This window comes from Euleptes europaea, chromosome 11 (assembly GCF_029931775.1).
Source record: "Euleptes europaea isolate rEulEur1 chromosome 11, rEulEur1.hap1, whole genome shotgun sequence".
Taxonomy (NCBI): Eukaryota; Metazoa; Chordata; class Lepidosauria; order Squamata; family Sphaerodactylidae; genus Euleptes; species Euleptes europaea.
Genome location: NC_079322.1, coordinates 6381081 through 6404478, shown reverse-complemented (window position 1 = coordinate 6404478; position 23398 = coordinate 6381081). Strand labels below are relative to the sequence as shown.

At 47.8% G+C, this 23398-nt stretch overlaps 1 protein-coding gene across 1 annotated transcript in view; it reads right to left on the bottom strand.

Annotated features, from left to right (window-relative positions):
- Positions 1-10608: 10608 nt before the first annotated feature.
- Positions 10609-23398, bottom strand: part of THNSL2 (threonine synthase like 2) — a 29764-nt gene continuing 16974 nt past the window's right edge. The window contains exons 4-8 of the mRNA XM_056857681.1: positions 21125-21355; positions 18441-18589; positions 17288-17413; positions 15381-15532; positions 10609-10819 (exon numbers count right to left, since the gene is read on the bottom strand). Coding sequence (XP_056713659.1) covers positions 10609-10819; positions 15381-15532; positions 17288-17413; positions 18441-18589; positions 21125-21355 — 869 coding nt within the window. The remainder of the gene's footprint in view (positions 10820-15380; positions 15533-17287; positions 17414-18440; positions 18590-21124; positions 21356-23398) is intronic.

Sequence of the window (23398 nt, the reverse complement as noted above, 5' to 3'; positions counted from 1 at the left end):
AGGAAGCCTGTTCCATGGCAGGGTGCCAGTGGATTTAACATATCACCAGGTAGAAATTAAACAGGTGAGTCTTGTCTTGATTAAGCAATAGTGAAGGATTTACCTATCGAAGGCCTTTTATGCATGGGTTGTTTCCTTGGCAATCACCACTACCACCCCCTCGACTACTTTGGGGCTTTGTTTTTGTTGTGCACATCTTCTCCGACCTTTAGAAGTCGCTTCTCTCTCTCCCCGTTTCCCGTGCATTTTCTGGGTGCCACCAGAAACAGCATCCAGAAAATGTGGGGAGAAAGCAAAGTGACTTCTAAAGGTCGGAGAAGACGTCCATAATGAAAACGAAGCCCCGAAGTAGTGTGTGTGGGGGGTGATTGCCATGGAAACAACCCATACATAAAAGCCAAATTTATACCTGCCATCAAGCAAATGAGGAATGGCAGAGGTGACTAAATACTGTCGGTGACTTGTTAGATATCCCCCCCTAGGGTTGCCAACCCCCAGGTAGTAATACAAAATCAAAAAATCACCCGGTGCTGTAATGAGAGATTCCAAACAAAAAACAGCACACTCGAAATACTTATCACAAATGCAAGTTTATAGAGACAAAACTATACAGAAACACCTAACTAACTAACTTATCTAAGAACATGCAATCAAGACGAACAAGTGGTACTGAACAGCGAATATATACAAAATATACACACGACAGGCTAATAAAGCCGAAAATAGTCCCACGTAATACACAAAATCACCAGAGTCTTAAGTTGACTTGGAAACGGGTTTGAACAACCTTCCGGGTACGTTGTAAATCTTGTTTCCTTAATGGAATAAGTATCAGTCAGAGTCCCTTAAAAGGGTAACTTTCCTTATCCAGTAGGACCCACAGCAGGGTTAGTTCAGGACCGCAGAAACGGAACGCAATTCCCAGGTATTATTTTGCGTTTCACCAATTACGGCTTCATCAGCCTTGCACGTCTCAGCATAATTCACGAAAGCCTCATACTGAGATTCTGCGTATTCAAAGAGAATAGGTCTTCTGTAAGAGTAGTATATTCTACTTCTCTCTCTATAAACCTAGAATTAAACAGCCACTGCATCAAGCCACCGCCAGTCAGCGGTGTTTAAACAAGAGATGGATTGACTGCATAAAGGAAGCCACAGCCCTCAATTTGCAAGATCTGAGCAAGGCTGTTAATGATAGGATGTTTTGGAGGACACTGATTCATAGGGCCGCCATGAGTTGGAAGCGACTTGACAGCACTTAACACACACACACATGAAAAGCTTCAAATGCCCATAAGCCTCTGTTAAAGGGGCAGGACTTTTTTTTCTGGCCAGCTGAAGACACAAGAAAAACTCGAAGATGTGCTCCAAAGCAAATGTATTCAAGCCCAATGCACGTAAGTCTTCTTCAGGTTCAAAATAACTTGCTCTAATATCAGCTCAGTTTAGCAAACAGCTCTCTCAAAACAGTATGCGGGAACAAGCTGCGGAACAATTTGCCTAGGGTTGCCAACTGCCTGGAGAACAGAATGTCCTGTCCCTTTATTGGAGGCTTACTGGGATGTTATACACCAGGTCATTGACTTCCATGCCATGAAAAGCTCTGCCTCCCCATTTCCACACAATAAGCCTCTCTTAAAGGGACAGCATATTTCCTCTGGTTTCTCGGCAGCCCTCAGCCAGCGTGATGTGATGTGATGCTATGCAGATTGCTGCTGCTGACCAAGGGTCAGGATTAGGGGTGTGAGCTTGAAAAATAATCATTTGAATTTCATAATGGAAAGTTAGGAAGGGCGTTGTTGTGTATGTATATAGTTGGGGAGTAAGCAAGGGGCGACCTAGGAGCTTGAGTTCTGCACGAAGGATCCTAAACCCTGCTCACCCTATTGGTCAAGCAAACGGACCCCATTGGCTCTAAGCCAACATGTACCATTGGTCACCAGGAGGTTATGTCCCCCTATCACGGATCAAGGGGGGAGTGGCCGCAGGTGGCCAAGGGGGCATATAAACAGGGTTTGCTCGTTGTGTTAACCAGTTCTGTTCCTGTAAAAAATAAACGCGGTTGTTGTTTGAACTCCGTCTCCTTCCCATGCGGACTTAACAGGCGTGATTCATCAAATAGTGGGAGTATAGGTCATGATGGGTAGCCATGTTAGTCTGTCTCTAGCCAGGAAAAGCGGAAGACCCAACAAGAGATGGACTGACTCAATAAAGGAAGCCACAGCCCTCAATTTGCAAGATCAGAGCAAGGCTGTCAAAGATAGGACGTTTTGGAGGACTTTTGTTCATAGGGTCGCCATGAGTTGGAAGCGACTTGACAGCACTTAACACACACACACAGCCGTAGAAAAGAGCAAGATCCCAGTAGCACCTTAAAGACTAACAAAACTTCTGGCAGGGTAGGAGCTGTCATGAGCCACAGCTCTCATGAAAGCTCCTTCCCTGCCAGAAATTTTGTTAGTCTTTAAGGTGCTACTGGACTCTTGCTCTTTTCTGCTGTTATTGGCAGTATAGTTGTCGTTTCAGAAAGTCATGTCAGGAAAAAATTCCATTTTCGTTAATATCAGAACAGTGCTCCCAACTGAGTGAAACCAATAATCATTCCCTTTCTGAAATTACAAAAAGAAACACATGAACACATGAAGCTGCCTTATACTGAATCACACGTGGTCCATCCAAGTCAGCATTGTCTACTCAGACCGGCAGCGGCTCTGCAGGGTCTCAGGGTGAGGTCTTTCACATCACCTACGTGCCCGGTCCCTTTAACTGGAAATGCCACCGGGGATTGAACCTGGGACCTTCTGCATGCCAAGCAGAGGCTCTGCCATGGAGCCACAGCCCCTACCCCCAGAGGCAGCAGGAGTGGGCAGGTTGGGAGGGAGAAGAAGCGTTCTCTGGCCCCCCCTTGCTGGTCTGCATCACTCACCCCCTTGAATCGGGCAGGGCCACAGATTGATTCAAGAAGCGGGTTTTCATTTGTTGTCCGCAAAAAAGGCAAACTTCCAGCAGACCAGTGGCAATAACGAAATTGGAAGGGTGTGTGTGTGTGTGCACATAAGAGTTATATCCTTTTATCCTTCCCGCAGTGTCCTGACTGAGGCAAACCGGCCACAGGTGAGTATACACACAACATTGTAGTGATACTCAGATACACGGAATCAAAGTCACATCTACAAAGGCCCCATTCTTTGCCTACTACATCTGCAGGAAGCTAACTGTATCATGGGAACACACCGCCGTGGTTACAGCAGAACACCAAAGCAGCCGGCCTCATCATACTTCTGCATAAGTATTCTTGCTTTAAAACACTGGTTCCCAACCAGGGGTCCGCGAGAATTAAATTAAGGTCCGCAAAACAAAGTTCCAAACCCATAATAAATTAACATTTTCAATTAAAAGTTCTCTATTATAAAAATATATATATTCAAATATTATTCTAAGCTTAAAGTTTAACTAACAGTTATGATTAAAGTTTATTTTCAAATTCCCGGAATTTTTATTTTGAACCTTGGGGTCCCTGCACCGAACAAAAAAGTCCTAGTGGTCCCTGGTCAAAAAAAGGTTGGGAACCACTGCTTTAAAAGGTGTTTTTTTTTTTTTAACAGTAAAAGATGGTCATGGATCTCTCGTCCCGCCCACAGAAGGCCGCACCAGACGGTGGGTCAAGTCACAGCCATCCAGCCAGCCTTTTACTACCCACTGCTGTAACTGGGTGCGTGGCACCAGGGTCTATGGCCTGTGTGGCTCTCTGGTTGGTCAATATATCCCATAAGAATCCATTGACCAAGCTTGTCAATCTTTCCTTATTTTAATAGGCTTCACCCTTTCTTCCATGGGCACCCTCGGGTTGTCCCCTGGAAAATACCCTGTTCTTTTAAGGAGGAAGGGGGTAGGGAAGCCCTTCAGTGGTGGGTGTGAAGAGGCATTTGGCTGAGGTCCAGAAAGACCAAGGCTGGGGAAGGAGGCGGCTGACAGCCTGCAGGCCCTGGGCTGGGAGCCAGTCCAGTGTAACTCTTACTTCAGTTTTACTGTAAAGGGGGGGGGCACTGACTGCCCCCTTTGCCCGAATGGGCCAGCAGCCCCTGAACCTCTTGATGAATTCATAGTGAAGTCTCCCTTTGAAGGGGTGGGGTTTTTTTTGGGCTGGAGAATTGTGATCAACAACAGAATGCCCTAGAAGACTAAAACGTTTCCCCCACCGGGTTCAGAATATTCCCCCTGGAACCAGCAATGTCCAGTATTTCCGTGCTGCCTCCACCAGGGAAATTGTGGCTTTAGCCAAGGTTTTGTTGGTTTAGTTTTAGTTTTAAATGAGTTTCTGCCGCATGGAAGCAAAAGGAATAAAGCAATTAGCTTTGTTGCTTGGGTTTGCTGCCAGGAATTCCTAAACGTGTTAGCGAAAGAGCGCCTTTATCTTGCCTGTCGAGAGTGGCAGGAAAGCTCTGGCATAATCCTAGAAAGGGGGGGGGGACCCCCGAAGGTTTTAATACCCGAAGAGAAACCTGGACTGTGGCTGGTGCCAAAAGAGCCCCTTGGCAGGGTGCCCAGGCAACACCCCGGGCCCCCAGCCCAGCTGCAGAGATGTGGGTCCCTAAACAGGATTGTGTGGCTACCAGACCTGGCTCCGTGGGCATCAATAGGACCCCGTCTACGGAGTTGCACAAAAGTAGAGAAACCTCCCTGGTAGGGTTGCCAACCTCCAGGTACTAGTTGGAGATCTCCTGTTATTACAAGTGATCTCCAGCCGATAGAGATCAGTTCCCCAGGGGAAAATGGCCATTGGACTCTATGGCACTGAAGTCCCTCCCCAACCCCCCCCTCCTCAGGCTCTGCCCCTAAAACCTCCCACCAGTGGGAAAGAGGGACCTGGCAACCCTACTCCCTGGGGAGGGAAGGGGGTTCTCCCCCAGGCAGCGTCTCCTCGCCTTCACCCTGCGAGCAGCATTTGTTCTTGCCACCCGCTTGAATGTTGCTTTGGTTTTCTGTTCTGCTCCTCCTCCTGTGCTCAGGTGGGCTTCCTTTTTATCAAAAGCTCCTGTTCTATCTTTATACAAACATCCCACTAGGCCTCAATTAAGGGGACAGGATGCTTTTCTGTGGCAGCCACAAGGGAGTAGCTTCCTTGTGACGGCACAGGCACTGGTCAACTGGAGCTGCTCCCCAGTTTCAGCTGTTAGCAGCTAGAACCTGCTTCACCTGAGCTTGATCGTGGAGAAAAGCTTGTATATCTGAACAATATGGTGTAAGGGTGCTCTCGTTCTGGTCCCATGGCTCTAAATATCTGAGGGAGCAATCCTAAGCAGGCCAACTCAGAAGTAACTCCCATGTTTTACAATGGGCTTTACTCCTAGAAAGTGTAAAGCCCCTGGCTGGGGCCTTCGTCGGTACTGCCCTTGGCATGCCTTCATGTACCTCCAGACGGGGCCCATGTGTTCCCTAACAGGCCCTAGTAACAGTCATGGGCAGTTTGGTTTTCCAGAAGCATCGATGCTTCATCAGTAATGAATGGATAGACTTTTACTGCCATTTTAAGGCCCACGAAATGTGATGTGGTCAAAGTGTGCATTTGCCTGGTTGACCTCTGTAACAAAAACAGATGATACCAGTGGAACAAATATAAGAATGTGGTGATCTCTGGTTCAGTTCAAAAGATGTACCACATAAGGTTCAACAGACTTAGGGCCTGAGGACTAGGAGGCAGGAGGGAGATTCCTGTCCTTGGCCCCACCAATCAGAGGAAATGAGAAAAGGGCTGCTGAGCGCTTAGAAGAGATTTCAGTCCAGGTGGACTTTCACTCTTCTTCTCTTCCACCCTGTAAAATCCCATGTTATTCACTTCACAGCACTTACTTCTAACCTGCCAGATGCTACTAAACCTTACAATTAATCCTCCGATTATGGAATGTTTTTGATGTTAAAAGGGGATTTTTAAAGTATAATTATTCTTACGCTTCTACATAAATGTGTATGTACTTTTTAACTGTGTTGTTCTACAGATGCGTAACGTGTAGAGGCAGCCAGTAGACCTAACAATTTGTATTAATATACAATAGAATACAGGCGAAGATTAGGAAGATTTGAACATGCCGTCCTAGGCAGGGAAAAATTCCCTTTTCTTTGGGACTTTCCCTCCCACGGGACTAATGCAGGATTGGATTCAAAGCTCTGGTTCAGCTGACATCATACAGCACTGGGAGTTTTCATACTTACGGAGGGCCTTTCAGTGGAAACTTCAGTTTGTGAACATCGCTTTTACAGCATTACTGAAGAAGACTGTGCATATGGGTTAGAGCAAACTGTTTTCAAACATCTAGCTTCAGGGAATGCTTTCTACATGGATGTAAGCACAAAGGATCCCTTACACTTCTGCCGCAGAACCTTGGCAAGTTGCAGAGAATCCTGGCCCATGATGTTTGAGGGCACACCAGCCAGCATGGTGTAGTGGTTAAGTATGGTGGTTTGGAGCGGTGGACTCTGATCTGGAGAACCGGGTTTGATTCCCCCCTCCTCCACATGAAGCCAGCTGGATGACCTTGGGCTAGTCACAGCTCTCTTAGAGCTCTCTCAGCCCCACCTACTTCACAGGGTGTCTGTTGTGGGGAGGGGAAGGGAAGGCAATTGTAAGCTGGTTTGATTCTGCCTTAAATTGTAGAGGAAGTCAGCATATAAAAACCAACTCTTCTTCTCTGTATGGAGGGGTCTGGTCAGGTTTGTGGTTCAGGGCTTAACTAAGATCTGGGAGTCTCATGATCAAACCCCTATTTTGTCATGACATTTGGGATTTGTTGTGAGGATAAAAGATGGAAGGAAGAAGAGCGCACAGTAGACAGAAGAGAGAAGAGCAGGTTTTTAAATATGCCGACTGTCTCTGCCACTTAAGGCAGAATCAAATCTGCTTACAATCACCTTCTCTCTTCTTCTTCTCTCTACTGTGTGCTCTTCTTCCTTCCATCTTTTATCCTCACAACAAATCCCAAATCTTCCACTAGCAATTCCATTTGCACAAGGGACCGCTGGAAACCACTGATCTGGTAGAAACAGAAGTCTTGTGAAAGAAGAAGCATGCTCTGCAGCAGAGACCATTCCAACTTTCTTTGGAATTAACAGCAACATGGTGCTTCCTACTAGAAACAGGGCAAAGCACTTTTCAAAAGCTCCCCACCCCCACCCCCGGATCCAACCCTTTCCCAGTGAGCTGAGCCGAGCAGCGAGGGCCAGGCTGCGGAGCCCAGGGGTGGGGCCATGGCTGCCATCTGAGCCTTCTGAACCGGGCACCAGGGCCTGATCGTGGCCCAGAGGAGCGCACAGCAGCCCTTGAGCAGCGGTTGGGAGGAGGGAAGGCTGAGCAGCAAGCAGAAGAGCGGCAGGCCCCCTCTGCCCCCTCTCTGAGGTAGGGAAGCCCAGCAGGGGGAGGCGGGCCTGGAGGGAAAGCGGCTTCCCTGCCCACCCTGGTGCCAGGCGTGAGTGGTGTGAACCGATGATGCCCCCTGCTTAGACGATCCTTCTCAGCCCCACCTGCTTCAGCAAGTGGAGTTTCTGCAGCTTCCTCTGCTGTGGTTGGGCTCACTTATTCACAAGTATTAAGTCAGTGTATTAGGGTTGCCAACCTCCAGGTAGTAGCAGGAGATCTCCTGCTATTACAACTGATCTCCAGCCGATACACTTGGAGAAAATGGCCACTTTGGCAACTGGATTCTATGGTAAAGAAGAAGAGTTGGTTTTTATATGCCGACTTTCTCTACCACTTAAGGGAGACTCAAACCGGCATACAATCACCTTCCCCTCCCCACAACAGACACCTTGTGAGGTAGGTGGGATTGAGAGCTCTAAGAGAGCTGTGACTAACCCAATGTCACCCAGCAGGTTTCAAGCGTAGGAGTGGGGAAATCACTGATTCTATGACAGGCAGATGATGAGAGGGAGAGCATCTTGGCCATCTTCTGGGCATGGAGTATGGGTCACTGGGTGTGTGTGGGGGGGAGGTAGTTGTGAATTTTCTGCATTGTGCAGGGGGTTGGACTAGATGACCCTGGTGATCCCTTCCAACTCTATTAATCTATGAACCCAGTTCACCATATTGGCGTCTGCTGCTCACGTGGTGGAGTGGGGAATCAAACCCAATTCTCCAGATTAGAGTCCACTGCTCCAAACCCCGCCCTCCTCAGGCTCTGCCCCCAAAACCTCCCGCAGGTGGTGAAGAGGGACCTGGCAACCCTACAGAGTATGCACTAAGAAGGCTGGGAATCCTGTGTAGGGTGAAGTGTTTGGCAGGGGTCACAAGGAGGGGCGTTTCAGCATGTAGAGCAACAGCAAATGGTCAGGGGACAGTGGCAATGGTGGCGGGGGATTCTAAAGCAGCTAGAAAGGCCCCAGTGTAAAAGCATTTCCAGGCAGAATGAAAAGAATAAACCCACCATTGTTAATAGACAGGTATTAGCAAATATGGGATTTTACATTAATGGCAAAACTAACATTTTATAGTAGAGCCAGACTGAACCCTGGTAATAATAAATTTATTGAGAAGTAGGCATTGTTTGTAATACACTAGAATAATAAGTTGCAAGATAAAATACTTTGCTATGATTGGAAACTTAGATGAATAAGGTATGGATTAAAAATGGTGAAATATATTATCGGAAGATACAGTATTAAATTGTGATTATTATGATTCTATATATAAAGAGAAAGGTGATAGTTTCATCAGTATTTTTTTTCCTTTTAAAATTTAAATGTGAATATTGTTACTGTTTGGGAAATGGGAGCTTCAGCGTAATAAGAGCCATATATTTTGGGCTATGATTAATTGATTTGTTCGTTTCTTTTCTCTTTGAGTGAGAATCGTTTAACTAAAGGAGATACAATTTTTGTTACAAATATTTTGACATTGAAGCTCCCCAAAAAGGGTTCTCTGGTCCCTGGCCTGCTTTGGGGCTGTGGTCATAGCCACGCCTGCCGGGGGGGGGGCTGCCTCCCCTCGCTCGCCCAGCCAGGGCCCTCATGAAACCATGGCAGTCCCTACCTGGGGACCCCTGGCTCTCTGCCCCACCTCCCTTGGGGCCAGGCTGGGGGGGGGGGGAGATCGTTCTTGTTCCATTTCCCAAGCAGCCCAGCCTGCTTCCTCTAGGAGTCAATGGGATTCCAAATATCCAGAATCAGTTTTGAAAACATTTGCAATATTTTGAATAGGGTATTTTTCAGTGAATTCCAAATGCGTCCAAACTGAAACTGCATGCCCATGTTATTGAGACTTGGCGCAGTACTTTCTCATGTCTCTCTAGATTTACTGTAACTCATTTCAAATACTAGCAGAGGGAGGGCGGCTTGTGTGGCTGATTCCACCCTTGTGTGTGTGCAAAGTGCCGTCATGGCGACCCCTTATGGGGTTTTCATGGCAAGAGACTAACAGAGGTGGTTTGCCAGTGCCTTCCTCTGCACAGCAACCCTGGTGTTCCTTGGCGGTCTCCCATCCAAATACTAACCAGGGCTGACCCTGCTTGGCTTCTGAGATCTGACGAGATCAGGCTAGCCTGGGCCATCCAGGTCAGGGCGATTCCACCCTTACCATCCAGGGAAGTTCCAGCCCAGAGCTGTTTTAAACAGGGCCAAACCTGGGCTGCTCTGCCCTCTTGTGGGTGTCGGCCATTTAACACTCACATGACACCTGCACAGCAAAGAAATAATTTCTAGAAATGCCCGTTGCTACTTTTGCAAAGCAATCATAACAATTTACCTCAGTAGCTGGCATATTTCCCAACACATACAGTTAGAAAAAGCCCTCTATGATATATGGGAAGGCAGGGAGATTGGAAGAGAATCCATAAATGCCACCATCTTGGAAAATAAAAGAATGACCCCCCTGCAGTGTCCGCCCCAAAGGGATGACCCAGTTAAGCAATTAAGCTACGAGTTCAATGAGAGGAAACAAAGAGGGGTCTTGTGGCACCTTCAAGACTTATTGAAGCATCGGCTTTGGGGGGTTGGAGCCCCACTTTGTCAGATGAAGAAATTACAGAAGAAACATCTATACGGAGCAAAGGAAAAAGGGGGGTCTGTGAATAGATGCCATGAAATGCAGAAGCTCTCTTTCCATGCAAACTCAAAAATATTCAAAACGAGTATGAAGCCAGCGAGGTGTGGTGGTTAAGAGTGGTGGACTCTAATCTGGAGAACCGGGTTCGATTCCCCACTCCTCCACACGAAGCCTGCTGGGAGACCTTGGGCCAGTCACAGTTCTCTCAGAACTCTCTCAGCCCACGTGGAGGCAGGCAATGGCAAACCACCTCCGAACGACTCTTGCCGTGAAAAACCCTGGGGTCGCCATAAGTCATTAAGATGGCACTTTCCACCACCCCCATACTTCTTCATATAATATGATCCGAACATTGTAAAATAATTGCTTCTCTTCAGGATCAAAGACTTACATTGCACTCCACTTTTAAACAATGTTCTACACAAATTTTACTGTGATTGAGAATTCAACCCAACAGTTAATTGTTGATTCATGAGCTAAAGAACAACACCATAATCGAGTACACCAGGGATGCTTGGGTCTTGCATAGGACGGACGGACTTTGATGGGGCAAATGCCCAGGTCATTCCTGCAAACGTTCAGCTTAAGATCAGAGATCTCTGTTTGGTAACTGCCTCTATTTGTTGCCGCAGTATTTCTGCCCAGTCTTCACCTCGGCTCAGAGTCCTGGACCTGGTCTCCATCTCCATCAGTGCACTGATCTCCGGTGAGACTTCAGGAGGGAGATGGGCTTTCAGAACGGCATCCTTGAACTTGACTGGGGAGGCAGGAGCCAAGCAGCACCGGGGCCTGCAGAGAGAGAAGAGAGCCTGGGAGTCCCAGCCAGAAGCCTCTAAAGGGGCCTCCAGGGGGAAATGTGGGGAGTTTCAGGTAGACCATCTCAGATGGTTGAGGATGATGTGCCTAGATGGACATCTGTCAGCAATGCTGATTCTATTACCTTAGGCAGATCATGAGAGGGAGAGCATCTTGGCCATCTTCTGGGCATGGAGTAGGGGTCACTGGGGAGGCAGTTGTGAATTTCCTGCATTGTGCAGGGAGTTGGACTAGCTGACCCTGGTGGTCCTTTCCAACTCTATGATTCTGTGATTCTACATTTAATAAGCCCCTCACCTATCAGGGAGGTGCGACAAGACATTAAACATCTCTCTCCGATACGTTATCTGACCTTAAGTGTTCAGGGACGATCCCCTACTTCAGGGGTGGGGAACGTCAGGCCCGGGGGCCGTTTAAGGCCCACAAAATCATTTGGTTTGGCCCTTTGTGGGTCCTGGCAGATCTCTAGCTCAGAAGGATCTAAGACTGGTGAGCCGCCCCCTCCCGCGGACAGGAATAGCCTCTATTCAAGGCAGATGTGAGTTTGTTTTGCCGAGAAAAGGAACCTTTTCCCCCCTTGCAGAAGAGTTGTTAGCTATGCAGCTGGTAGGACAGCCCAAGAAACTGTGTTAACCCTCTCCCACCTGGGCCATGGAGAAACGAATTCCCTCTGTACTACAAGAGGGCTGGGGGCTGAAGTGGCGACAATGGAGGGGTTAAAGGGGGCAGGGCCAGAATGCGTTGGGGGGGGAGTTCTTAGCCAGTGTCTCCTCATTTCATCCCTGCAGCAGAGATAGCAGGAGCCGGCTGTAGAATCCGGCCCAACCATGCAGAGCAGCAGCTGGACGGCTACGCCCGGCTGGTGAAACAGACCATCCTGTGCCACCTGGTGGGCTAGCGCACCACCGGTTGGATGCCAGCTTGCCCGTACCGGGGGGGGGGTGTCATCTGGGGCAGCTGCCTGCTTGGGGCTTGGTCGGATAATTTTTAAGTTGATAATTTTGTATGGCCCGCAAATGATGTTATAAATATCCAAATGGCCCTTGGCGGAAAAAAGGTTCCCCACCCCTGCCCTACTTGAAGTGGTGCAGGCCAGAATCCTAGGTCTTTGTTCTGACACATGATGTGTGCTTTAATTGGGCCAATACACACAATACAGAGTGCGCAGGCTGAGACTGTAGTCCCTTCCCTCTGTGACAGTCTGAAGTCAGGTGCGTAGCTTGGGGTGCTGCTGGACCCAGGACTCCTGTTGGACAAACAGGTGGCAGCAGAGGCCGAGGGTGCCCTTTTACTTGCTTCAGCTGATGAGCCAGCCGTGGCCCTTCCTGGGGAAAAAGATCTTGCCACTGTGGTGCATGCTCTGGTAACATCTCAATTAGACTACTGCAATGCTCTACATGGGGTTGCCCTTGAAGAGTATGCAGAAGCTACATTTGCCACAGAATGCTGCGGCCAGAATGCTGACAAAGGGACCCTATCACCCCAGTCTTGTTCCACCTACACTGCTCCCAATTTGCTTCAAGGAGCTGGTATTGACCTTTCATACCCTATGGGGCTTGGGGCCAGCGTTCTTGAAGGACTGCCTACTCTCAAATGAACCAACCCAATCACTCTGGTCTTCATCAGAGGTTATGCTTTGAGTGCCCTCGCCATCAGAGGCTAGACGGGTGGGCAACCCAAGAAAGGGCCTTCTCAGTCATGGCACCAAAACTTTGTAATTCCCACTCCAAGGAAATTCATCTGTCTCCCTCTACTGTTGTCTTCTGACAGTGAATGAAGATGTTTTGTTTTGTTTGGTGTTTCCTCAGTAACTCTCATTGGCCTTTCTCCCTGTTTGTGTGTTTATGTATTTGGGTTAATATGTTTTATTTAATTGTTTTAACTATTTTATATATTTTTATCTCCATGTTAATATTGTGTTGATTTTTTGCTGCCTTTGGGTACCTGAGCTGGGTGGAAGGCAGCACACAAGTGTTGTTCTACATAAATAAAATAGATAGACCTGATTTCGATGTGACCAAAGCAAAGCCCTCTCTGCTCAAAAGGGGCCACAGCTGGGGCACAGACTGGAACGGGGGAAGAGCACCTCATGCCACACACAACACCTGGGCATCCGCATCCCAGGCAAAGTCAAATGGCAGGCCAGAGGTGTGACCCCTCCCTCCCCCTGGTTCCTTAGAGGAAAGTGCCATCACGCTCCGAACAGCCAGAGTATGCCTTTCCTGGGCCACTGCGCCACCCTCTCACAGGACCTGCCCCTGGCCCAGATTGCGTTTCGAGCCCTTGCCCAGACCATTCTCAACTCCAAATACTGGTTTGTATCATCCCCTTCCCCCACCCCAGCCCAACTCCACCCGTCAGGTGAGAAGAGAAACAGAGCTGGGTACGCTGTTGCTGAGCATCCCACAATCTCAGCTAATTCTGTATCAATCCAAGTCCCTGGCACAGAACCATCAGCAATGCTCGGGAGGCAGGACTGTGGCCTTGTGGTGGAGGATGAGACGCCAATCTAATTCGGTCCCTTACATTCCTCTCTGAGGGATCCCAACTTGTAGTTAATTTGGCTATTAGCCTTGAGGCTTTTGTGAGCTTTTTTGCAGACAAGATCTTGCCGCCGGGAGCTCCCCCACCATCCCTGATACAGTGAGTGAACTGGAGGCCCTTTGGCCAATATTGGACCAATTCAGTCAACTTTCCAGACCCGATGTTGACGGGTTCTTAGGAGCTGTGAAGCCCACCACCTGTCCCCTACACCCATGCCCTTCATGACTGATAAAAGCTAGTGGTGAGGTGGTACGGGCACCCCTGATGAACATAATTAATCTGTCCCCGAGGAAGGGGGTCTTTCCGGGAAGACTAAAGGAGGCAGTGGTGAGACTGCTCTTTTAAGAACCACCTCTGGATCCTGGTGATCCTGCCAACTACCACCCGGTGTCTAATCTAACATTTTTGGGTAAGGCAGTTAAGAGAGTGATAGCAGATGAGCTTCAAGTTTTCCTGGAGGACACATTGGCCCTGGAGTCGTTCCAGTTCAGTTTCTGGCCTGACCACTGGGCGGAGACGGTTCTGGTCACCCTCACGGATGATCTCCAGAGGCAGCTGGATGGGGGCGGGTCACCGATGGTGCTACTTTTAGACCTGACAGCAGCGTTTGTCACGGTTGACCATGAGTTGTTGACCCACCGCCTCGCCAATGTTGGGATACGCAGGACAGCCCTTCAACGGCAGCTCTCGCTTCTCCAAGATCAGGGACAGAGAGTGGTGCTTGGGGAGAGTTTCATCATGTCACCCTTTGGTGTGTGGGGTCCCTCAGGGGGCTATTCTCTCCCTAATGTTGATTTAACATCTATACGCACCCTCTCGCCCAGCTGGCCCTGAGTTTCGGGCTGGGGTATCATCAGTAAGCTGATAGACACCCAGCTATCCCTGTTGATGGATGGCTGGCCGAATGCCGTCCCAGACATCTTGGCCAGGTGTCTGGAGGCTGTGGTGGGATGGTGAAAACAAAGCCGGCTGAAACTACGGCTGGGTCGGGGGACAGAGATGGCGCAACTGCTTCCAACGCTTGAGGGGGTGCAAATAACCCCTCCGCCCACTGTCAAGGTTCTAGTTGTGATACTGGATGCCTCCACCACATAGCCAAGGTGGTGTTTTTCCATCTGCCCCAGGCTAAGCAGCTGGTGACCTACCTGTCCCATCAGCACTTTGCCACAGTGATCCATGCAACAGTCACCTCCAGGCTAGACTACTGGAAGTCGCTCTGTGCAAGGCTGCCCTTGAGCCTGCTTCGGAAACTTCAACTGGTCCAGAATGCAGCAGTGAGGGTCTTTATGGCGACCCCTTGGGAAGCACATATCCAACCGGTGCTCCACCAGCTGCACTGGTTCCAGATTGAATACCGAATCAAATTCAAGGTTCCGGTACTGACCTTCCAGGCTCTAAATGGTCTGGGACCATCGTGCCTGAGGGACCGCCTCTCCAGATACACCCCTCAGAGAGCATTATGCTCACCCAACAGCAGCTTGTTGGTGATCCCAGGCCCGAGAAGTGTCCGGATATCCTTGGCCAGGGCCAGAGACCAGGGCCCTGTGGGACTTAGCTCAATTCCGTAGGGCCTGCTAGACATAGATGTTCTGCCAGGCCTACGGTTGAGGATGGCAACGGTTACCATCAAAACTGGCCTCCCTGATCCTCTTCCATCTTGCCCAACTGCCTCCCTCCCCTAACCAATGGGTTTATTAATGCACTGATTGGCACCTTGGATCTTAGAAAATTTAAACTGGGGATTTTTAAGAGGTTTTATTGGGTGACCTTGGGCTAGTCATAGCTCTCTTAGAGCTCTCTCAGCCTCACCTACCTCACAGGGTGTCTGTTGTGGGGAGGGGAAGGAAAGGTGATTGTAAGCCGGTTTGATTCTTCCTTAAGTGGTAGAGAAAGTCGGCATATAAAAACCAACTCCTCTTCTTCTTCTTCTCTTCTTCTTATAATCAGCATTCTGCCCTGCTAAGGCCATCAGCTTCTGCAGGGGACTTACCTGCTGGGATGGGGGATAGGGTGTTTGTAATGGTAGCCAACAGCCACAGCTGAATGTGGACACAAGAGGTACCGGTTCTCTTCCCAACAGTCCTTCATGGTCTGAAGGATTTTTTCATCCGAGAATGAGGCTGTTTTCAGCACATCAGAAAGCTGCAATCAGGGGGAAAAACGTGACAATGCCTCAGCACACCCTGAAGGTATTCTGCACTTCTTCCAAAGAGATGAAGATGGTGAGCTTTAGGTGCTCTCCTGAAGATGATGAGGGGCAGGAGGGCATTTTTCTCCTGCTATAAACCTGCTGTAACAATATTCGCCCTGACTTGAATGGCCCAGGCGAGCCTGACCTCATCAGATCTCAGAAACTAAGCAGGGTCAGCCCTGGTTAATACTTGGATGGGAAACCACCAAGGAAGCCTGGGGCTGCTCCGCAGAGGTAGGCAGTGGGTTTGTTCTTGCCTTGAAATCCTACAGAGCTGCCATAAATTGGCTGCGACTTGACAGCACTTTACACACATATACAACAATATTAAACTGGCCACTTCAAAAAAAAAAACACCTTGAAAAAGCCCCTGGTGGAGGTATGTGTGTGTGTGTGACTGGTGATGGGGAGGCTGAAACAGGAGACTTCCTCCCGGACAGGACTGCACCCCTACAATGTAATACATTGTATTACATTGATGAATGTATACTGATTCCCATTTTATTCCATAGGGCTTACTCCCAGGTAAGTATACACAGGATCGCAGCCTGGGAGTAACTGCCACTGAACACAGTGGGACTTACTTCTGAGTAGGCAGACATTAGATTGAGTTGCAAGATACTTTCTGAGTCCATGGTGGGCTGAGAAATTGACTCAGGCAAGGGGCCACTATAATCTTTTTCTTTTTCAGGGCAGTTTTTAGCTTCCCAGACAACTTCTGGGTGGGACCTCCCCTGGCAGCCTCAAGTGGTTCTGGGGTCCCATCCTTGATTTTTGCCCAGGATCCCAGAGTTCACTAAGACCATCTCTGCCCAACACCACACCTAAAGGCACTCACACAGAGATGCAAACACCAACAACAACCATCCCTCACTTGGCCAGCCTATGAAGAAGAAGAGTTGGTTTTATATGCTGACTTTCTCTACCACTTAAGGGAGACTCAAACTGGCTTACAATCACCTTCTCTTCCCCATAACAGACACCCTGTGAGGTAGGTGGGGCTGAGATATCTAACAGAGCTGTAACTAGCCCAAGGTCACCCAGCTGGCTTCATGTGTGGGAGTGGGGAAACAAATCCAGTTCACCAGATTAGCCTCCGCTGCTCATGTGGAGGAGTGGGGAATCAAACCTGGTTCTCCAGATCAGACTCCACTGCTCCAAACCACTGTTCTTAACCACTACACCACACTGGCTCTCTCTCATGCCTCAGGGCGCATATCCTCTCCACTCCGGTCTGCACTCACATACAAACGACTGATCCTTTGCTCCTCACCCAAGGCCAACACACACACAACACGCGCCTGCAAGATGCCCAGCCGCCTAGACTCATTCAGTGTTGCCTGGGGGAGGCTGCCTGGGGGAACTCACTCCTTGCTTCCCTGGTCCTGGTGCTGGCTGAGGAACAGGAGCGAACTCCCTCCCTGCCACCCAGAGTCCAACACTGCCCGAGGGAAGATCGGGCAAGCAGCCCGGACTCTCTGCTGCAGCAGTGGCTCAAGCCCTGGCAAACACGGAAGCCCCAATGGCGGACAAGGCCGCTCTCCCTTCACCCCATGTCTTAACCAGAGCCGTGCAGAAGGGAAGGCAGCCCCTCACACAACTCCCTGGAGCCCCTGAACTTGATGCCTCTAGAGGCCCCCCGCCCCGGGTATGAATTGCCAATCGGGACGGCTGTGTGTGGAACCACCAAAGGAAAACAAACTCACCTCCTTTTGCAACTTGTCCGGAAGTCTGACTTTTTTAGTAGTATAAAATTCTTCCATCAAGCTTTTCACTAAATTGCTGTCTGAGCCAGAGAGTAACCAAAAGATCCTCTCCATATTGTAAGGTTCCTAAAAGTGGGGGGGAAGGCAACGCACACCATAGGTACAGCTTTTATGTTTGGGGGGGTGGAAGGGGAAGGGGGGGAGACCCGCTCAAGCTCCTGAGAGGTCATAAAAGTCAGCTGGGGGGGATTTTGGGGGCTGGGCGGCATTTCCAAATTGTTCCCTCCTTGTCATGATGCCTCACAAGCCTCTGCCTCGTTTAACTTATGCTGTCAAGTATTAAAGGTATTTCTATATGCAGGTTGAGCATCTCTTATCCAGACCGCTTGGGACCACAAGTGGTCTGTATTTCGGATCTCTCCGTATTTTGGAATTTTTGCATATACGTTATGCAATATCTTGGGGATGGGACCTACATTTAAACGTGAAATTCATTTATGTTTTATATATACTTAGAACACATAGCCTGAATATAATCTTAAGTAATATTTTTAATAATGTTGTGTACATTGAACCATCAATGGCACTGCTGAGCGCCTGTGAGTAATGCCTGCATGCCGGCTCAAAAGGCCAGGTTTTCGGATCAGTCCGGATATCAGATGTCCAGATAAGGGATACCCAACCTGAATGTTAATGAATTTAAAAGGTCTTGCAAATTCTAGAGGAATCTGACTGAAATGTGCTTCTCCAGAGCCTTCCATTAATTTATTTTGTGCCACACGCGGCCACCACTCTAGAGGCACACTAGCGTGTCCCGGCCCACAAAGGGGAAACGAATGGCTGCCCCCGGGGCCACAAAAGCAGGTTTCCAGAGGGAAGGCAGCCTCCCTCAAGGGACAACATCCATCGAGTCAGTGATGCCGAGGAAGACCCAGTATGGTGTAGCAGTTAGAGTGCTGTGCTTGCATCTGGGAGATGCAGGTTCGAATCCCTGTTCTACTATGGGTGACCTTGGGCCAGTCGCATACCCTCAGTATAACCTACCTCGCAAGACTGTTAGGAAAATAAAAATAAAACCTAAATAAACACATTTCTGTTAAACCAAGTGGAAGGAAATGTGCCCCCCCACCCCATAAGTTAATCAGAGGCTTGCCTGAATATCCATCGCTGAAGCCAGAGTCGGCTTCCCGCTCCCGGAGACTGAGAAATCACCGTGCCGAGCACTTCTGTGCACAATGTCATTGCTGTTGACCCCCGCCACAAGTTCAATGGGGAGTCCCATCTTTTGTGCAATAAGTCCAGCTAAACCAAAGAATAACAATTAAAATTTTGTGGCCTAAACTTTATGCAAAACAGAAGCATAACTTATTTTTATGACAACCTATCTGCCCACAAGAGCTCCATGAGGCAGTTCATGAATCAGAAGGGCAGGCTGCTTACCCAGATCTGTTGTTCTTTGACTGGCCATCTGTGCGTTCACACTGATGGATTTCACACACGTGTAGTGCAGTGATTCAGAAACCTTTACAACTGGCTTTTAGGCATGAAAATCCTCTCCCATCAGAGATGCGGTATTAAGAAATCACGCCTTCTTGCTCAAGCCCTAACTTGATGATATGTTTCGTCATGGGTCAGGTCAGGGTTCTCCCAGCCCAACTCAGATCTTCTAATAGGTTTTCTTCACGGAGATTTGCTGCTGCTTCGACGCTCTTTTGCGTCGGTGGCAAAATTCGGTTATTCACTGCAGATGCGTGTCTTCCTTCACTGGCCCAAATACCCCGTGTTAAAGTCGAGGCAACCCACACCGCTTTTGAAACGACCTTTCCTGCAGGCGCGTGTTTTGTTTCACGGGAACCTATGAAGAAATCTTTGGTGCGATACAGGAGACCATGCCCATCGCTCAAACACACCACTCCCACAATTCCTGTGATTGGCTTGTTACGCTTCGTCGTCACTGCTTTCTGATTGGGTGCTTATTTAAATACAACAAACTAACTTCACTTGCGGTAGCGTCTACAGCCACAAGGTGTCTCCACTACACCAGTCAGTTTATGAAACACCCGCGCGACCGCCACATTTTGGATTCCAGAGAGGTTTGTTTCACTGCATGGAGAATGGCATGGACAGGTTACTTGTCTTATGGGACTGTTTCCTTCCTGCTTTTATGTGATCCTACTCCGGTGGAGGTGCCGCACGAATATTTCATTTTTTTCTAATTAAGGAGGTTTCAACTCAGTCTCTTCGTTGCGGGTGTTACTCCATCGCAAACGTTTGCTGTGTGTGAAGGGCTGCTTATCAGCTGCTGTCACCCAGTAAGAGTGTCCGGATGCGTGCAGGGCATGACAGTTTATTTTGCAAACTACTGTTACTGTAACTATTATTTCCACCACGCCTGGGGACAGATTGTTCATTGAGCCCTGTTTTCCTTCTCTAATTCAACCCAAAAAGCAGTCACGTCATGTATCTGAGTGGGTCGTTCAACACGTTCCTAGCACCCCCACCCCCTTAGAGTGAAAGTGTTTGCTGTACTAAGTCTGTAGCACGTCGGAGCATATAAACACACAAGCGGGGAGTGCCTCATGTTTAGCATCGCGAAGTAGGGAATGTTGTCCGCCCTAGCAGAGATTTGATGCTTGCCCTGCCTCCTAATTTCAAAGAACGGTGGTCGTCGCACAAGCACTGTCATACAGCACCATCTAATGGTAAATTGTAGTATTGCGGCATGAAAAATTAGGAGGGCGTGCTTAAGGGCAACAGACGACGTGATTGACGGTGGAGCATAGTCTGAAGCGGCGCGGACCGGCGCGCAGTTTCTGTAGTGAAGAATCAAAAACACCCGTGGTAGGGATAAGAGCGAGCTACAATGAAGAAGGTTTTTAAGTCGGCTTATTGTCAGAATCGGCTTGAATCAGCACCGAAACCTACCGTGAAGAATGCCCCTAAGAGTCAGATGTCCACAGCTGGTGGACTACGTTCCCAAGCATGCCAGGGCCCAGTTAACACCAGGATCACAGTGGGGGGGGGGGGAGGAAGCAACGAGAGCAATCATGGTCATGTCCCCCTTCAACCTCTTATCCAGATTGCACATTCCCAGCTCCCTCAGCCTTTCCTCACAGGGCTGGGCCTCCAGGCCCCTGATCGTCCCCGTCGCTCTCCTCTGCACCCGCTCCATTCTGTCCACACACTTACTCCCGGTGCGGCCTGACCAGAGCAGTGTACAGCGGAACTATGACATCTTGCAATTTGGATGTTATGCATAACATTCTGGAGAATCCCATCTTTCACTCTAAGAACAATCCAAATACCTGCATAGAGCAATTTCCAAAAGCAAAAGATGAACTAAAAAGTTTTCCAACAGGATGATACGAGGTTTTGTTGCAGTATATAGAAACCCCTCCCCACTCCCATAACAAACCAAAGTAGAATAAATTATAATTTACATGCCAGTTGCAGGATTCAATTTTTTTTACCTCAGAATTTAGTAGCTTTGGCACTAATTCTTGATACCGTTTACAAAAGAATATGGTAAAATGAAAACAATGATTAGTTCCAGCCTGCCTGTGCCTCACTGTGGACACACAGCTGAGGACAGTCTTCTGTTTTTTGGTGTAGGAATTTTCAGTGACAGTCAAAAATTCTTCCAGAAAGTTCAGCTGCCACTTGAGCAACAACATAGAAAGTTATGTTTGAAGGGCTGCACACGGACCGTCTCTGTCATGGCTTTCAGGCAGACACTAAACAGGATCACAGCCCCTTTAATAGCCCAGCTCCCAAGGCAGCTACAGTGACCCCTGATTTCTCCAGGCCCAAAGGAATACTGTGCTGGATTTCACCAACCTGTGAGATTCCCTCCTCCCCCAGTTGGAACAACCATTTCTACAACTGGCGGTGGAGCTTCATCTATGGACGGGGCACACTGGAAGTAGGCATAGAAGTAATGAGCAATCTGCACCAGGATTCTGGACCAGTTGATGGAATTCAGGCTCATCAGATTGTGTCTTCTGGCAAAATCCTCATCCGCAAACAATTCTTTGATTGGCTCATCAATTTCATCGCTGTTTCCATCAGCTGAAGGGAGAGGGAGAGAGAGAGAGAGGGAGAGAGAGGGGGGGGGGCAAGGAACCAGCAGGCATCAAGGGCTAATGTTGCACAAAGCCACAGGGGCGTTGCCAGGACATCCTCATCCCACTCTCCCAGCCTGCTCTCCATGTGTGTCCCTCCCCACTTCTGATAACACACCAAGAGTCACTATGTGCATCTGCAGCCTCTTGGGAAGAACAATTCAATAGCCAGTTGGAGGAAAGATCCAGCTTAAGTGCCTGTTTCTATGACGTCTGTCAACATACTAGTTGAATGACTGAAACCAGCACCAGCCCAGGATGTCTGAAGCATTGCATTGTATATGTTGTTGTTGTTTTTTAATTTTTATTGTATTTTTGGGATACAGGAAAGGAGAAAAAGGAGAGGGGATAAAGCAATCCGTCTGCAATAAACATTATTTTTGGTCATGGTACACATTCCAAATACATTTCAAATTTTCTATAAGTGATTATATTATCTACTTTCTTACATTTAGATTACTAGGAAGCTATTACTTAAAATGAAAAGCTTGGTCTATGTGTTGGATATGTAGGTGTAAAATGGCTGCCACTTCTCCTGGAAGCAGTCCATGGAATCATTATCTGTTCGATTCATCATAAAAGTCATTTTGGCCATATTTGCGTATTCTAACATCTTGTCTTTCCAGCCATTTACGCCCTCTCACTGCCGTTGTAGCGTATTTAAACAAATCTGTAAATCTCGCAGGTAAATCGGATGCTGTTAAGCTTAACAGAAAATATTTTGGGTCCAAGTTTATTTTTTGTTTAAGCATTGTTTGTATTTTGCCTTGAATTTTCTTCCAGTACTGTTGCAACTTCAGGCAAGTCCACCAGACATGAAAAAAAGAACTGTCTGTCTCTCGACATTTCCAACATGTCCCTTTTTTCTCTTTTGGGTGAGCCATTTGACAAATCATGTTCGGCATCATATACCATCTATAGTACATTTTGTACCAGTTTTCTTTAACTTCTTGACTAACAGTGTACGTCAATTCCCAGGTATAAAGTTTTTTCCATGTTTCCATTGTGACCATTTCACCGAAGTTTTGCATCCATTTGATCATGTTTGTCTTAACTTGTTCCTCTTCTGAATCATACTTCAATAATAGTTTGTTGACTTTTTCTAGAAGATGGTCGTTGCTTTTGGTTATAATTGTTTCAAATTCTGTTGGTTCTCTCATTGTCCCAGATTTTAAACAGTCTTGTCTGAGACTAGACCTCAGCTGAAGGTACATCAGCCAATTCAGATTTTTAAACCCATCTTGGAGCACTTGAAGACTTTTAATCTCTCCCATTGTGTTAACCATATTAAATATGGTACATGTCTCATTATGGTATCCTCATAATATGCTTCAATTGGTGACATTATAGATGGCGGAGAGGGGCTGATTCTCTTTTTGTATCTGTTCCATACTTTTAAAATCGCTGGCTTAATATCACAATCTTCAAGGTTTCTTCCTGGTTGAAAAAAGGGTTTGGGATTCCACAGGGCCTTATGAAAACCTTGTGAGAGATCCGCTCTTTCCAATGCAATATTTCTGTTCTTTGGTTGTTTACTCCAGTTTACGATCCATGTCAGACAGACAGCATGGTAATACAATTTAAAATTCGGTAGCGATAGTCCACCTCTCTTTTTGTCATCTTGTAATACTTTGAATCGGACTCTTGGCTTCTTCCCATTCCAGACAAAACGATTTATCTGCCTCTGCCAACCGTCTGTTGTTTTGTCAGTTATACTTATTTGTAAAAATTGAAACAGAAAGTTTAACCTTGGAAGTACATTCATCTTTATTATAGATATTCTTCCCAACCAGGAGATATTCATCTTGGTCCATCGATTCAAGTCTTTTTCTACTTCTCCCCAGACTCTTGCATAGTTGGTTTTAAAGAGTGTCTTTTTTTGCAAAGATATATAGAAGATATATATAGAGATATATATCAAAAGATATTTGAGCAGGTCCTTTGTTATCTGACATCTTGTGCTTTCTTTGATGCATATTTCATCTTTTTC